Source organism: Neomonachus schauinslandi, chromosome 3, assembly GCF_002201575.2.
Source record: "Neomonachus schauinslandi chromosome 3, ASM220157v2, whole genome shotgun sequence".
NCBI lineage: Eukaryota > Metazoa > Chordata > Mammalia > Carnivora > Phocidae > Neomonachus > Neomonachus schauinslandi.
The window spans coordinates 100,544,032-100,562,897 of record NC_058405.1 but is presented as its reverse complement, the minus strand read 5'-3'; the positions used below and the strand labels follow the sequence as shown (position 1 = coordinate 100,562,897).

The window sequence follows — 18,866 nt, the reverse complement described above, 5'->3', positions numbered from 1 at the left end:
TTTAAAAAAAAAAAAAAAAAAAAAAAAAAAAATAGTTCTTTTTTTGGAGGTTAAAACTTCATTAAAGTTTTGGACCTTAAGGAATAATTATGAAATCGTAACAATGGCTGAATGGTCTTTCCTCTATAGAAATGTTCCAAGTTCTAATGAGATCCAGAAGACAGACATAAGGTTATGTTCTGTGGAAAACTAAAATTATGTAAAACTTCACTTTCTAAAATATATTGTCAGCTTCAACAAATTAATTTATTTAATACTCTTGTGACTTAATAACATCTTATTATAAAATTGGAATTATTCTTTTGAAATACATGATACATAAAAATATATTTAGAGGCACAAAGGAGTCTAACCGAACCCGAGTAGATTTTTACATATAGTTTAAATATGTATTATATAGGGACATAATGTATTGTGAATATTCCAAGTAAATTTCTAAACCAAATAAACCTAAGTAATGATATCTTCAGCAAACATGACCATATATATTATACATAATATTCAAGTAACTCTTCTGAATATTTGTTTTAACCTAGTGAATTTTTAAAGTACTGTTTCTACATCCTGTCAAATTATGCAAAAGGAGATTTAAAAATAAGAATTATCTAAGTAAGCTGAAGAAATCTCTACTTTAAAATATACTCAGATAAGTGAAACAAGAGCAGATCTCCACACAGAGCTATGTACATAACTAGGAAGAACAATAAAAAGAGTAACAACAATTTCATGACCAAAATGAGGAGGAAAAGACTGCTTTCTTTAGTAGGAGTTTGAAAGATTATCTATTTAGTTCTGAAGATGGCAGTATGTTATTTCTGTCACATGATTACCCTGCTTACTTTTATCAACTATTTTTGTAGCTGTTCAAAGTCATATTTTCTTCTTGAAGGAGTCTATACTTGGGTGAGAGATTCTTATTCCAAAGTCAACTATAATGTTTGACCTAAAGCCTGGTAACTTTTCTAAAGCAGCTGGATTCCCACACCAAATAGCATTGGCAGGCATTTCAGCTAACCTTAAGACTGTCTTACCTCTTTCTTTTATAGATGCCTGATATTACTGCCCTGCAATCGCCAACTTCCCGCTCCATTGAGACACCCCAGTGGACACCGGGTTGTTGACATCCACAACACCACTGGTTCAAGGCTGGAGCGGGTAATTTGCCTATGAGGAAAAGGTAAGTTTGCATTTATTCAATGTGGAGCAGATCTCTAAGGTTTTCTGATTTACAACCTTCTTCATATTTCAGAAGATATAAAATAAGAATACAGTGTAACTTCAATGATCTGAATGTCTAGTTATAATTACACTACTGATCCATTCTTCTTTAAGTACATCATGAACATCTGTGTTTAGCTCAACTTTTGATGACTTTGATAAAGAGAATCCTAAAGCTTTCTGACACCATTCATAGCATTCAAATAACTGAGGTTACACTGTATCGAAAACCTTAGAGTCATCAGTCGAAATGTTAGACAAAATGCCTGCTAATGTACATGTGGTTGGGTATCCAGCAGCTCTGAGTAATGTTGAAAGGTATTGGCTAAATGAATTAGAGTTCTATTCACCTTCAATTCAGCTCAAATCTTATGGTTACTTGAGCTATGATATAACGAATTGGGCAAAAACTAATTGATGAGGATATTTTTAAGAGTAAGGGACAAGTAGAGGAAAATTAAATCAGATTCACATTTGCAGTAGGTAAAATATAATCTCTAAAGAAAGACAAGATCCTTTTCAAAGACATCTATCTTCACTAATTTTAATTATAGGAACAAAAATTTAAAAATACTAGGTTCCACCACTGTTATATATTTAGTTGACAAAACACCATATGAAATGGAAGAAAACCAACTTTGTTCCAGTAAACAATATGGCAGCTGTAAGAGTAAAGGCCATTATAACAGAAGGGATGTAAGTGAATTAAATACAACCATGCAAATTGAATAGTTCATAGATAAGACCCTAAGAGAAACATAGCTTCAAGAAAAGCAGAAAAATAATTAATTTTAGCATTATCTATGTCATCTGAAGCTGACTGTTGCTCATTACCACAGACCCACTGCTGCCACATATGAAATTGATATAGAAAATGCTCCCGATAAGCAGATTACCACCAAAGTATAAATATTAGCTGAAATCAACTAGGTGCTTTAGGATTAGTTTTACAAATATGCAGAAGAGGTACATGTTAAAATTTTAGGTACCTCTGCATTGGGCCTTTTGCTTCCAAATACCAACACTGATGATATAATTCAGCAACACTATAAGGCTATCACTTTTTAAAGCAAATGGCTCCTCTTAACTCCTTAAAAACTTTACCTCAGTCAATTATACATAGCTCAGAAGGGGGATACAACATTATGGATAATACTGTATTAATCAACAGTCCCACCTTCTTGAGATTTGTGGGATAAAGAAGCAAAACTAAAGGTTGAAAGGATGGTAACATGATGGCAGATTAATTGAATGTGAGGGTGTCAAAATCTGCCTTAAAAAAATTTTTTTTACACTGTATTAACTTGAATTAAAAAAACAAGCAAAAAACCCCAAATTTGCTTAAAGTTGGCCACAGCTATCTAAATTACATTAACTAAAAAATCCAAGTGAATGGTTTTCAAACATAACTGATAGGACTTCTCAAGTTTTTTTGTTTTTGCGCTTTTAAACCAGTCCTTATCGATTTGCCTTATTTTAGTCTAGACTGGTTCATTTTGTATCTAGTGTGCTAAAATACATTTTATGTATTTTTTGGCCCTATTACATAAGGTTGTCATAACGCTTAATTAGGCTGCTAAAACGTGGAAAACCTCGGATGAAAGGTGCTGTAGAAAGATAAAGTATGGTCACATACATACTTAACAAATGCCTACATTTGTTGATACTTACATTCTTGTATTACTAGTTTTGTTTACTATGACAGACTTCCCACTCTGATCAACATTGTGGTCTAATCCAAAGTAAGCAGCTACTCTGTGTAATAGCATCCTATGGTAAGATGTCATTGGGGGAAATTTTTTACGTGGAGACCTAGAAGTAGAAGAAAAACTAATTTAGTAAGTCAAGGAGAACTATGATGACAATTTGTTTTCTTGTTAAATGTCAGGACTTACTCATTATTACCAATGAAATCTAAAATTTCTTGTTCCAATTTCAACAGCATCATTCTGTCCCTGAAACAAAATATGAAGACTCATATATAAAACTTAACACTGAAATAATCATAAATACTGAATTATTATGGCTAAATTTTTCCCTAAAAACTGCATTTTTGAGGAATATCACAAACTTGATGCCAGAATATATACATGATTTCTAAAAAAGTAATGTTTAGAAAAAAATAAGATTACTTTTTTTAGTTTAATTTTTTATTATGGAAAATTTCACACATACACAAATGTACGGAGAACCGTGTAATGAATTTTAATGTAGCCTTTACCCAACTTCAACAATTACCAACATGTGGCCATTCTTAAAACAGATATATTTTGATCTGCTAAGTATCACTATGTTGGAGTCTGTTCTGTAGATACATGGATAATAAGAGCATATTAATCTTTACTTCCTTAAAAAAGCTGAGAAATAGCAGGAACAGACATCTTTAGTTAGGCTCATGACTTTGTTATCCTGAACTCTATAGAAACAGTACTCTAAAGAACATGCAATGCCAGTAATAACAGGAATACTCCTGTGGGAATCTAATGCTAGTATAGAGATGGAATTATAGCAGAGAAGTATGAATTACATTACTAATTCTAACTCAGAAGGAGAAGCCTTTTCAAATCATTCTGTAAACTTGCATCATACATTTTTAAGACTTTGGAAATTTTTGCCATAAAAATAAAAATGAACTCAAGGCTTCCAATATGAAAAATAAATAAGGACTCTAGGGAGAACCTGCATGTGCTCCTTTAGACCACTAGGGTCCTATTTAACGCACATATGCTGTAACGAATATTAACGGTATCACTACTCCCGAAAGGACCACCTTGCTCACATACCAAGGACATGGCTCAAATGAGTGTTTTTGTGCTCACTGGGAATTTCGTGTGCATGTGAAACAAACAAACACTCTGAGAATCTTCAAACTAGAAGTAGCTTTACAGATCATTCAGTTCCGTCCCTGAATTTTTAGAGATCAAGAAAACTAGGCCGAAGTTTAATGTTTCCCTCTCAAATAAACAATACAGAGTAGAATCCTCTAACTCTAATAGGACAGAGGATGTGGTGCTCCTGCTTAAGCTGCCTGAAAGTCTATACTATACATCAGCCCTGAGTTGACCCTCCCTCTAGTTGCAAAGAAGTCTCATAAAAACCGAGTAATATTTGATATATATATATATATATATATACATATATATTTATACATTAGTTGAAAACTCAAGAGAAAAACATGTCTACCTGGTGACTTTAAACCCAAAGCTGAAAACCAGATTACACTTTAACACAAATTCTAGCAACATTCAATTCTGCCCCAAGCCTGGTTTACCTTTAGTATTCCTCATCTCAGTAAGTGGCACTTTCTTTCACCCAGCATACTGTACTAGAAGCATCTGTGGCCTGCTATAATCCTTTTTCTAATCCTCCTATGCAGTTAATTACTACTGCAAATTTTATCTGCCTTCTATTTTTCTTCTTTTTCTCACTGCTGCTACCCTGGATCCAAGCAAGCAGGATCTCTGGCTTGACTACTAGAACCGTCGTCTATTGTTTCTCTGTGTCTTCCCTTGTTCCCTCCTTATCTATTCTACCTGAAACATCCATAACCATCTTCTAAAAACACACATGTGACCACATGTTATTGCCTTGGTTAAATATTTATCATAGGCTTCCCACTGCTCTTAGGTTAAAAATAAGTATCTGTAATGGGGCCTACATTTATCTACCTCTTCAGCCTCACCTTCTGCCCCTTAATCACAAAACTCTTACCATTTTGGCTTATCTCTGTACTTGCCAAGCTTCTTCCTGTCTCTGGTTACTTGAACATGCTGTTTCCTTTGCCTAGAACAACTTTCTATATTCTTTCTTAGAATCTGTTTCTTTCACACTTTTTTTAAAAGCATTTATCACAATTGTCATTGTATACTTATTTGGACTATATAGAGGAGCTCAACAAATGTATCCGCACGGAATCTATTAATCAAATTATTTCACTCATAAAGTCTTTTAATATTTTTTCCCCGAAGATTTTTGGGGCGGTTGGGTAGGTTTACTTCAGATGGCTCCCCCCCGACAAAAGGACTAATTTATGTAACTATAAGACCCTCTTTTCATTTAACCTTTTAAGTACAATGTATATTGAGATGAAATAATTCTAACTTCCCTGATGTATTTTATATACTTATTGTTAAAAAAAAAAAAGGAATCTGAGGCAGACAATTCATTAAGCATTCATGAAATAGTACTTTCAAGTTGGTCTTCTGTTTCACAGGTAAGTGCAAACCTATAATAAAGGTAGTAGATTAATCACTAATAAAGCCAATATGGAGGTTAAAATACACAAGTGGTAAAATAAATTATATCTAAAAAATCAGGCAAGGGGTACACAAAATAAAAGGATGTAAAATGTGGTATCATATATATATAAAACATGGGGGAGGGAAGTAAAAATTTTGTGCTTTTAATGTAGTTAAAACTTAAGCGACCATCAACTTCATATAGACTGCTATACATGTTATATACGAACATAACAGTAACCACAAATCAAAAACCTAAAATAGATGCACACATAAAAAGAGAAAGGAATCCAAGTATAACACTGAAGAAACTCATCAGACCACAAAGGGAAGAGAGCCAAGAGAAGAAGAAAAGAACAGAGAACTATAAAACAACCAGAAAACAAGTAACAAAATGGCTGTAAGTACACACTTACCAATAATTACTTTAAATGGACTAAATGCTTCAATCAAAAGATATAGGGTGAATGAATGGATTAAAAAAAGATGATCCATCTATATACTATCTACAAATTTCAGACCTAGAGACACATGCAGATTGAAAGTGAAGGGATGGAAAAACATTTACCATGCAAATGGGAGTGGTGGGGGGGGGGGGGGGGAAGCCAGGTTAGGAATACTTGTATCATACAAGATAGAAAAAAAAATGGTTTTCTGTTTTTGAACAGTGGGCAAAAGATCTGTGAAATGTTCTTCAGTGAATATATTGCTACCGAAAAGAAATTTCTGTTGTCTCCATGAAAGAAAAAATTCTAACAATTTTACTAGCTACTCATAAAAATTCAGGCTTCTTTTTTTCTTTCACATGTAGATCTATGGATTGCAGAGGATTTTTTTTTATTAACATGTAACATATTATTTGTTTCAGGGGTACAGGTCTGTGATTCATCAGTCTTACATAATTCATAGCGCCCACCATAGTACATACCCTCCCCAATGTCCATCACCCAACCACCCCATCTCTCCTACCCCCCTCCACTCTAGCAACCCTCAGTTTGTTTCCTGAGATTAAGAGTCTCTTATGGTTTGTCTCCCTCTCTGGTTTCGTCTTGTTTCATTTTTCCCTCCCTTCCCCTATCATCCTCCGTCTTGTTTCTCACATTCCTCATATTAGTGAGATCATATGATACTTCTCTCTCTGATTGACTTATTTCGCTTAGCATAATACCCTCTAGTTCCAACCACGTCGTTGCAAATGGCAAGATTTCATTTTTTTGATGGCTGCATAATATTCCATTGTGTGTGTGTGTGTGTGTGTGTGTGTATACCACATCTTATTTATCCATTCATCTGTTGATGGACATCTAGGCTCTTTCCATAGTTTGGCTATTGTGGACATTGCTTCTACAAACATTGGGGTGCATGTGCCCCTTCGGAACACTACATTTGTATCTTTGGGGTAAATACTCAGTAGTGCAATTGCTGGGTCATAGGGTAGCTCTATTTTCAACTTTTTGAGGAACCTCCATACTGTTTTCCAGAGTGGCTGCACCAGCTTGCATTCCCACCAACAGTGTAGGAGGGTCCCCCTTTCTCCACATCCCCGCCAACAACTGCCATTTCCTGACTTGTTCATTTTAGCCATTCTGACTGGTGTGCGGTGGTATCTCACTGAGGTTTTGAGTTGTATTTCCCTGATGCTGAGTGATGTTGAGCACTTTTTCAAATGTCTGTTGGCCGTTTGGATGTCTTGCAGAGCATTTTTTATCATTATCTGGACCACATACTATTTAAACTAAGCCTCCCTGCTTAGTTTACTAAACTCTTAGTTACTAAGAAGTATAACTTATTAGAAAAATAAGGCTGGTAATCTTCCTAAATTCTTAAGATTTACACTTCCTGCCTTTTATCCACTACAGCTTAGTATATATTTCCTGTAATATGTAATCAAGGTTAGATATTTTGGTAATGACTGTAAGTTAAAAAATTAATAACCCTTTAGAGAAGCACTGCATACAGGACTCAAACTAACAGGTGCACAAATTACTTTTCCCAAGGCATAAGGTTTTTAGCACATGAACCTAAAAGTGGGCATACTTATTGAAATTATTGTACACTCTTTTAAAGGGAACCAATGTATGCTGTCTATTATTTTATTTTTTTAAAGATCTTATTTATTTATTTGACAGAGAGAGACACAGTGAGAGCAGGATCACAAGCAGGGGGAGAGGGAGAGGGAGAAACAGGCTTCCCGCAGAGCAGGGAGCCCGATGCGGGGCTCGATCCCAGGACCCTGGGATCATGACCTGAGCTGAAGGCAGACGCTTAACGACTGAGCCATCCAGGCGCCCCTGTATGCTGTCTATTATTTTAAAAATAAGAAGAACAGGGATCTCAATCAAACCAATCAATAAGCTATTACCTAAGGTTAAAATGAAGGGGCAAAAATCTTTTAGCTATCAGTGTTCTAGCCATTATACCAGAAATAACTTTAGAGAAACTGTACACAGCTGGTAATATCAGTGGCAAATAAAAAAAACCCAGAAAACAATAATGCCTCTATCTGACCACCCCCTTTCCCAATATTCCATATGAGCCTGGCCAAACATTTACAGCAGATAAATAAAATAAACATTACTTCCAATAAAAGCAATTTTAGAAATTAAAACAGAACTATTATATGACATTCCCCAGAGCAAACCAAATTACTTTTAAAATACCCATTCTCAGGATTAATCCAAAAGTTTCTCCCCTCCATTAGTTATATAACACAGTTGCCTGTATTATCCATATTTCTTTACTACACATGGAATTTACACAAAATGGTATAAAATCAATACAAAAATAGGTAGAAGATCATGTCACTGAGTATAATTTCTATCAAAGTCAATTTTAGGTTCTTAGGTTCTAATTCAGCAATGACTAGTTAACATAGCCTCTGCAAATACTTCTTGCAATAAGAATTACTGATAAATTATTTTACATTTGGAGCTAAGTTTATTTATTTGGCTAAGAATAAGATAAAAATTTTATGATCAGAAGAAAAATTTTGAAATGAAACACTGAATTTTTATATTACTAAAAATAAATCTGCTTAAAATCTAGCAGAACTCTCTGAGCAATACTGATTCTTGAAAATTTTACTGGAAACCTGTCATACTTACTACTACTTTTGTACCATGTATATCTGGCAATTAATTGTGTGTTTCATTGAGAGAACACTGAGTCATTAATTTAGCAAATTTTATTTCTCACAAAAATTTAACATTTGCTACAACTTTCTAAACCACACTGACATTAGTAATAACTTATACACTAGCCATTACATGAATTATTCACTTATGTTTATTCAAATATAAATGCATACACAGAAAATAAATAAAGTACTGATACATGCTACAACATGGAGGAAACCTGAAAATATTATGCTACGTGAATGAAGCCAGTCCACAGAAGACCACATACACATGATTTCATTCCTATGAGATATCCAAAACAGGAAAATCTATAGAGATATAAAGTAGATTAGAGCTCAGAGCATAGGAAGATGAGAGCTAAAGAATACAGGGTTTGTTTTTGGAAGGATGAAAAAATTCTAAAATTGACTGTAGTGATGGCTACATATATCTGTGGGTATAATAAAACCATTAAATTGTATACTTAAAAATATATATGCAGATAACTTTAAAATTTTTGCATTTGTAGAAGAAAACAGAGAACTTACAATAGAAAGATATTTTGGGATGTATAAAAATAGACTTCTAATTGTTGTCCTTACCAAGGTCTCTCCTACAGGTTCAGAGCAAAGAAAAATTCTGCCTTTCTAGCATCTTATTTTGTTTCATGGAAATTAAGCTACGTGTTTTCTACCTTCCCTCTTATTCCTCAACCCACTGAGTTCTGGTTTCCACCATCCCACCCCAAATGGAACAATTTATTAAAATAGCCAGCAATTTCCTAATTTCTCAACCTAGTAGGCTGATTTTGGTACTTCTATTTTCAAGTCCCTGTGTTATTTTATCTTTCATGAAACAGCTCCTGGCTTCTGACCCCCTGGCTAACTTCATTTTTCTTGAGACAGAAAAAGAGGGTGGGGGGGGAGGAGCGGGGAACGACAGCAGGAGAGGGAGAAAGAGATAGAATCTCAAGCAGGCTTCAAAACCAGGGTGGAGTCTGACGAGGGGCTCAATTTCGTGACCTTGAGATCATGACCTGAACAGAAATCAAGAGTCAGATGCTTAACTGACTGAGTCACCCAGGCCGCCACTCCCTGCCCCAGCTAAGACAAATGTTCTCATGATTGTTCTGCTTTTAAGACTTAAGTCTCTTCCTTTCTCATCTACCTTGTTTATGCTGTCTTTCCACAGAATTTTATCCTTGTCATTTAATCCATCTCTCAGGGCAAACACATCCTTCTCAAGCTCCATCTCTACTAGTGACTCCTGAATCTATTACTTGAGTCAGGCCCATTTACTTGAAAACCAGAGCTTTTTAATTTTGGACAGATCTCATCTCCTGATTTTTCATCAGGCACCTCAAACTATACTTATTTATAACAGAACATGCCCTATTCCATTCAGGCCTGCTCCTTACCCACTTTCGCAGTTAATGGGGCTGTCAGCCTAGCCAGAAACCTAGTAGCTATTCTGTTCTACCATATCACACCACTACCATGGTACTTCCTAAGTATCTTTCTCTTTTCTTCCCTATGGTCTCCTAGCCACACTCCTTGTTTGTGGTATTGGTCCCTCACTGCCAAAGTAATCTTTCTAAAATGCACATCTGATTATGGCATTATCCTATACAAAATCCATTAATTATTCTTCAATTTAGCATGTCAAACTCAGTACTTAAATGGTACACTATTGACATTTCAAAAAAGACTATTTTTCACTGTTCCTTACTGTCTTAAAGATCTTTTTTAGCATCCTTAGCTTCCCAGTAGCACTCCACTCACTGGGACTCACCACCCCATAATGTTGGTACAATCTTAGGTCAAGGACAAATGGAAATGGGCTGTCTTCATACCTCACCAACACCTTCCCCATCACTTTCTAGAATCACCTGCTATATGCCTCCCTGCTGGAGCCAGAATGTACAATCCCGCACAGTAGTGTGTGAGAAAGGAAGTATACTACTCACACACTACTGTATCTTGTCAATGCGTGTGTAGACGCATTGCCTAGAACGCCTTTCTAGAATGCCTTTTTCATGCTTCTCTATACGGAGAGCTTCTACTTAAAGCGCTGTGAATTCAAGGTTCAGCTCAGGCATATATTTTCAGTGAAGTCTTCCCATATCCTCTCAAAACGAGGTTGAGGCCTCCTCCCTGGATTTTCATAAAACTCCAAAAACTTCTTGAACAACATCAATTCTATTTTGTTTTTTAAAAAAATTTTCTGTATTTATTTGACAGGGAGAGAGAGAGAGTACACAAGCAGTCGGAGCGGCAGAACCAGGTTCCCCACACCTCAATTCTATTTCAATTATATATCATGTCTTTTTTTCTAGCTCAGAAATGGTGAATACTTTAAGGTAGAGATTATATCTTCTTTATCTTTATATCTACTATTTTTTAGCACAACGCTTGGAACATGACAGATGCTCAGTAAATGCTTGTTCAATGAACTAATGAATTAATTGTTCTATTGGGACCACTGAGGAATAAACTTGAACTGAAGAAGTTATGTAGACTTGTCTTATCTTCTTCCTCACTCCATACTATATACTCCTTCAGCCCTTTTAACAAGGAGACCACTTTTCATTTTGGTGGTTCTCTTTTTGGCGTTTATGTTAAATGTAAAATAGAAAACCCAGATGATACTGACTACAATAAATCCTGAATGAAAATAAAGATTATCTTGAAGCATGACATAAGCCTCAGTGAGACTAAAGAGAATTATTCCTGTTTTCTTCCATGTGCATATACCCAAAGAAACTGTTTTACTTTCATTTTAATGTATGTTAAAAAACTATCACTCCAGGAAGCTAACATCTAGAAGAGGGATTCTCAACCTTGGAGTCTTCTACCCCAGGGACGTGTATTTTGTAGATAAGCCTTTTTGTGGGGAGAATGCCACAAAGGGGTCAATGACCTACCAGAAAGTTAGAGTCTATTCATTAGTACCCTGGCAATACAAAGGGTTTCACAGTGACCCACATAAGGACCTTAAAAATCTATGGGTTGAAGGTTAACACCTGAGAAGGAACAAAAATTCTGCATTTAGCTAAGTTCAAAAACTCATATAAATGAATACACCAAGTTCTTATGTGGTTGAGAGTATTATTACAAGGGAAGTTTTTTCTTTTTCTTTTCCATGATTCATGATTACCTCTCTACCTCAATTAAGAGCCAAAATATCTTGGTGATTCTGTATTTCCAAAAATTCCTACAAAAAGGATGAGTTATTTTTATATCATGGGACATGAATAATGCAAAGAACTATTTATACATGTTCATATAGTAGACCAACAACATCTTAGCCCTAAGAAACTAAAATGTTTCTGGTGTTCTTCAAACACTGTAATCTTATTCTAATATTCTAACTCAGTAATGAAAACAAACATAGCAAAATTATGGTACTCTAAGCAATGTAAACCTTATAAATTTAATTTTTACCTGGGATTGTTTTTTAATGTATTTACTAAAAATTCATGTAGATCTATGCCAGTTGAATCAGTGTATTCTTGACTGGAATCTAAAAAACAACAACACAAAAACCCAGTATAAAGCTGTTTGAAAACAAATCCCTTTCCCTTTCACACATGATGCATAATCTTAAATGAGATGCCCCACATGGGAAAAAAACTGACAAATTAGGAAAAGGGAATTTATGATGAACTCAGATGACCACAAGCTTTCTATTCCCATATAATAAACATGACATCGATTTATATAACTGCATGTACATGCATGTTCTTAAAATTTTTTCTCACATGTGCCAGTTTAATTTACTCTAAATTCTTTAAAGACCATTTTATATACACACAATTCTCGTGATTAAAAATGCCTCCTTGAGTGAAAAATTAGAATGAGTTAAATCATCTACAATTAGTGCAAATTAAGACAGCTTAGTTCAGTTATGAATATACGTAGAGGCAATAATTTGGAGTTAGGTAGGAATTCTAGTTCTGAAAGAATATTTAATTAGATTTGATCAAGTCTATCACCAAAGGCTTGCTTTCAAAATAGTTTTTCAGACTACGCATGCATAGTTTTGCATATTTAAGTTCTTCCCCCTAAATGTAATATACTTATGCTGTTTATAATACCGGCCAATGTAACTGGGTTTATAAATCAAAGAAGCATTTTTATTGACTTGCAATGCTAGATGATGGTGGAGTTCCTTGAAACTGATTATGAAAGATAAACATTCTGGGTTTCCAAGAATATTCTTACTGGATACTGAATATTTTGGCATCAGATCGTTGTATCATAAAGAATTAAAGAGTAGTATTATTTTTAGCGGAATCAAGTATTCAAATTATAGTGATTCCAGTATTCCATTATGAGACCAATAAGAGGTCAAGACAGTTACCTGCCTCAGTGATTCTGGCGTATGTTGCAGTTTTTTGGCTGAAGCATCTTACTGATGTTCAGATTTGTGTTGCCATTTTGCCCAGATGAACAAATATTTTATCATCCCTTCAGTCTGTTCTGTTAGCATTTTTACTACAGATATACTATTTTTAATTTTTCTGGGGGTAAAGGATGGAATTATTGATATTAAAATTAAAATTTTGTTTGAAAACACAGAAATAAATTGCAAACCTCTTGATAACATTTTTCTGGGCAACTTATCACTGGCTTTTTCTTTTTCTGCTTCATCTTTTGAGGGCTTCTCTTCTTTTTCAAATGATTGCGTTAACTGGATCTGAATTTTCTCCTGTTGGAAGGCAAAATCAGTTATAAATGAAAATATAAAGCAATTTAGTTAATACCATACATTTTATTTCTTGAGTAACACAAAACTGTACAGGAGGAAAGGGACACAGTTTTTATGTTATCCAATTAGATTCTTCAAACTGGAATACAACTTAATATTTTTATTTTTATCTAACTCTAGACAGTAACAATTAATGTTTTGAGTTGAATATATCAATTGAAACATATCCTCAAAATTACTTCAGAGAACGTAAGTATTTTCCACATTACTCTGAAGATATCTACTTATGAAACCCCTAGAGAGTCAGAAGCAAGGTCTTCTTAACCTATTTTTGTACTGGAGAAGCCACAGCCAAACAAAAGAAATAATTATCATCAATTATGACAATACGAACGAATGACAAGTCAGTACTTAAAAAATAATTTTTTGAGTATCCATTATTATCTCATACTCCTCCATTCTCTTAACATATAAAAATGTAAGTAAAACTTTCCAAAACCAAATCCACACAACTGATTATCTTTAATTTATGATTTACACATTACTATTCCTCCTTCAATCACCACAAAGTTTTAGAAAGGTTTCAAACAAGATTGTTTTCCTTCTGGATATGTAATATTTAACTGTGAAGTGATCACATTCTATAAAACTGAAAAGGAGAAGGAATTCTACATTCCATTTCAAAAATAGTGTCATTACATATAATTTCAAAACCCAAAGAAATTGTTGGAAATGAATTCACATAGCCTAAAAAGGCAAAAAACAAAAAATCAAATCACATTGCTCTGTTTATTCAGGCAAAGTTATAAAGGTAGAATCACTTCCAGACCAGTTCTACTAATGCTAGAGGTATGATCTATTTGTAGACTAAATGATACTATTCTTTAGTGATGAAAAACTCTGATCAGATAATTACTTCACTTTTCTGGGCGATAGCTGTGGTGGAAATAGGTCTAATAAGTCAACATCAAAGGGGATATAAATTTCAGGAGTTGAACTTGCAACCACATGAATTTTATTAACCTTTTCCCCCCCCCCACATAATTTTTTTGAAATAATATTTGGCAGAATTTCAGATCATATATATATATATATGTATGTATTTTTTCCTATAGGGTTGGTGACTGCTATTTTTATCTCCTTTTACTTCTGCTTCCCATTCTACTTCAGTTCAAATTTGTACTTAGAATACAGGGCAAAAGCTCTGCATGGCAATTTTTATTAGAATGATGGAATACTTGCTTTATGCCCTTCCTTTATCTTGCTTACTAAACTTCATATATTAAACAACTTCATATATTCATCAACTGGTAAGTCATTTTTCTCATTATGACTCGCTTTCTAATCTTTCCTTATTCTATTCCTAAATGTAAAACAGATATTTAAAAACGAATCCCAGAACTATGTTTCAGAAGTAGAATATTACAGAAGTTTTCCTGACTTATAAATTCTACTCCTACTCAAGAATAATCTATGGAATCCAGGTTGGAAGAAAAGATTTCACATTCAGACCTTCACTAAAAGGAACTTCCATTATCCAATTTCATTGCTAAATTCCCTTCCCAAAGCCCTACATTTTAATTACAGATACTAAATTATTTTATCAAGATGAAATGTATTTAAAAATCCAGTAGGCTTCATACATTGAGGCCTTGCTTTCAGTTGGTACTGAGGCCTTGTTTTTAGTAGCAAATAAATGAGACATATTTTAAACTCAGTAGTCCTTTTAAATGAACTCTTCTGACTATAAATAACTGGAAGGATAGCAACATCTCCATAGGAAGCTGTAACTCCTTTACTCTTCACTCTGTCATTGAAATCTGTTATTGAGGTCACTTCCCTCTCATAAGCTCTCATCAGACACAAGTGACATTTCTCTTTTAATTGCCTCTCAATCTTTTGAATAATGAGTTTTATTCCAAGTTAATTCCTCAAAAATCACATTCTGAAGCAGGCATTATTAGTTGGAAAGTGTCTCTACTGCCAAGAATTAGATACTACCACATTTCATGAGAAATAGTTCATTTTCTAATTCCTGTTCAGGTGCAATTTAGTTAACTCAAGGCTTGGAAGAAGACAACTTTCTACTAAAAGGAATATCTTTTGCTCAGAGAGAATAATAATGGGTTATTATCTGAAAAGAAAAAATTTATTGTATCCAAAAGAAACTGAGAAAGAACCTATTAAGTGGAATACTGAACTCTGGCATAAATACCTTATTCATTTTTCACATGCTATAAACTCAGCTTTTTGAACTTTATATAAACACAAAAATTATTATCTCTGATCAATAATATATGTATTAATATAAAACATACAATCCTGATATTTTTTCTCATATAAATTTTCACTAGGCATATTTATGTAGCACTGTGAGAATTTTCCCTCTAATATTTTTCAGATCAGGTTAAAATGTACTGAATAAGACCTAAGATCACATTACACTTTTTCTCAAAAAGTATGTACTTTTTCCGTATTAACAGTCTTATGAATGCCTGACCCTTCTCATTTTCTCAATATCCTGGATTAATTCCATGAGGCTAAGATGATGAAACATTTTGGACAGCGGAATGAAGAAATGAATTTTCAAAAAACGTTACAATATCCACTGCTCCACCTTGTAGAGGTGTACTGTTTACTCTGACTTGTACAATGTAACTCTTAAAATTGCTATTTAAAAAAAATTTCATTCATTTCTTCCAAAGTGTGCCATAACTCTTCAGCCTTGTCAACAACCATGTAAAAGTCAAAGGTTAACATTTAAAAATGTTCTCCAGGCAATAATTCTTAATAAAATATTTTGATTATATTTCAGCTTCTTGCTAGAAAGTCCATTATTTTATTACTAAAGTGTATCTACTTTATAGAATATACAGTTATCTTTAACCATGTAGTTAACTTTTAAATAAAAATCACAAATTTTGAACCCCATGTTCCTGACACTTGAACAAATTTCAAAGGAAACGAATTTGTATATATTCTTCATTGACAATAAATAATTTATTTTCAAAACCTTCCTTTTCTTGTATTTTGGAAACAAAGAAGTATTTTTAAAGAACCCAACACGTTCTAAATATGTGACAACTATCTTCAGTATCTATAGGTGGGTTTTGAGGGTATAAGCTTCTAAATCAAGGTAAAGCACAACAGTCTTTTTTTGAATTAATAAATGTACAATTGGCATTTATTTAAAAAAAAAAGATGTACAACCTGCCATGGTCATTTTTTTCCTTCCTCTTTTTAGTCATAGTTTCTTAAATAACCATGAAGTTGCTTTAGTTCTTTGAAAATGGATTATTGGGATATAAGGGGATATCAGACATGATATATCCTTAAGAAGTAGAACAAAGCACAAACAGGCAAAATTATCACACTTGATAAAAACATTGGTAGAGGGTCCTAAAATATTTATGTATAAATGTCCAAAGGTAACATGAGACAAAGATCAATGCATAGCTGAGATTATTAGAAAAGTAAAGCCATAGCATTAAAAAGAATACAAAAGGCAAACTGAACCATTTGCTTGAACCTCAGTTGTTCAATATTTTACAAGCACAGACAGAAGAGAAATTAGAAGTATTAAACTATTACAGCCAACCTAACTAGAAAACTGGCTTCACCATGCATTCAGGTTAATAAGTAAAATAATACATCAAGCCAAAGTCTTGGGTAGTCTCTCCTCTTCACACACAAGCAGTAAGTGTTTAACAAATTTATAAAAGCCAAAATCAAAAGGGTAAATTTCACCACAATTACATTCAGTCTAAGTACTACTTTAATATTTTATAACTTTTCAATAATAATTTATAATCCCTTAAAGTCATATTCCCAGTTAAGTATATAATCCCTACATTTTTCCAGAGAGAAGCTACTGCACTAAGCCTTAGATTGAAGTAATAAGGTTTTTCCACCTTTTCATGTGTATCTTCAGTAGCAAGTATTATGAAATCAGTTTCACATTAAAAATAAAACAAACAAATGAAAACACATACATAATGCACACACATGCATATACAACTTTTATTTAACCTTATGAAAAAGTATTCTCCAGGAAGCAGGTTACTGCACCATGTCTTTAAATAACAATTTTGTTTTGTTTTGTTTTTGTTTGTTTTTTTTTTTACCTGGTTCTCCTGTGATATCTCTGCTGTAGGGGGTGGTGGAGATTCTTCACACACTGCAAGGCTCCGAACTAGCTTTAACTTTGAGCTTGACTAAAGAAAAGTATTTAAAATTAACACTACATTTCACAAATCTAGGGCATATCCAAAAGCCCCCTAGAGTTTCTTAGAAAGTTTCTTTATAGTTTCTGCCAGTATAAAAGTAGGTGAAATGTACAAGTTAAATATATCATTAAATATCACAAAACCCTTTGTTAAGAGTGAAAACAAATAACTGCAGTTTCGAAAACTGTAGCAATAGCAAGAATGGGACTAATTCTAATTTCAAAACCCAAAGAATGTTAAGAAAGCCATTTTCTCTATAGAGAACCATTAAAGATATAAAAGCAATGCACAAAAGCGACTAGGCAAGACAAAAATCCCAAATAAAACAAAATAAGCTTTCTGCCCCAAACAAAATATGACAAAACTAAACTGAATGCAGTGCTGTATGAAAACAAGGATTCATCAAGCATGAAGGAAGGCCCTTGGCATGCCAGCACAAAATATTTACTATACCTTAGACCTTTTTCCTGTCTGTCCAAATGACTGCAATGGCCGCTGAACACACAAGAAAGATTTGTATTAAATATCATACCGAAACAGAGAGTTTGTTGCTTAATTCATAATCCTAAACCACAGAGAAACTACCTGCACAAAGTATTGGAAATGAGGAAATCAAAGTTTGTTTTAAGTAAAAAAGTATTGATTCCTCCCAGAAGCACACTTGCGGAAGATTCTCTAAAATCATTCTGTGGGTTGGTATTTTCTTTAAGTCAGCAAATGGCCACAATTCTCATGTTAACTGAGCTAAATGGAACTTGTAAGGTAACTTCTTAGGTAGTACCAAAATCAAATACACTTCTTAAGTTATTTTATAACACATGATACTTTAAGATTAGGAAACACACACACACACACACACACAAAAACCCCTGAGGCATTTTAAGTAGCTGCACTTAGAAAAGTTCCAAACTTATTAAGAAGAATGTTTCAAATGCACATCGAGTCAGAGTACAACCATCTATCTATGGCGTCTTTTCAACACTGTAAGAAGTTCACCACCAGTTTATTAGTGATGGAATCCTATTTGCCTGGTCTAGGGTAAGACAATGAAGCAGAAATGAAGAAAAGAGGGCAGAGTTACAATGTGCATGTTCATTCAGCACGACTGTAAGATTGTCAATCCCATGACTGGGACACCTGCTGGGGCAACCAGCTGTAGTTTGTGATACAGGCTTTGGTTTGGGAAAGCAGCTAAAGTGTCTGTGAAATAGAGCCAGATAGGTTTTAAACACACTTTACCACCTCCAATCTACCTCTCTAACCCCAATACCAGACAGGTATCTATCATTCATACATATTAAAAGCAAGAAGCTAGTTTGGTACCAAACATGAAACATTAAAAAAAAGTCCTTAATATC

General features: G+C 33.9%; 1 protein-coding gene across 1 annotated transcript in view; it reads right to left on the bottom strand.

Moving 5' to 3' along the window:
• The window catches only part of R3HDM1 (R3H domain containing 1), a 128,647-nt gene that overhangs the window by 98,258 nt on the left and 11,523 nt on the right, over nucleotides 1–18,866 (bottom strand). The window contains 6 exon segments of the mRNA XM_044913606.1: nucleotides 2,890–3,030; nucleotides 3,114–3,173; nucleotides 12,016–12,094; nucleotides 13,168–13,282; nucleotides 17,407–17,496; nucleotides 17,962–18,003. Of these exon segments, the coding sequence (XP_044769541.1) occupies nucleotides 2,890–3,030; nucleotides 3,114–3,173; nucleotides 12,016–12,094; nucleotides 13,168–13,282; nucleotides 17,407–17,496; nucleotides 17,962–18,003 (527 nt within the window).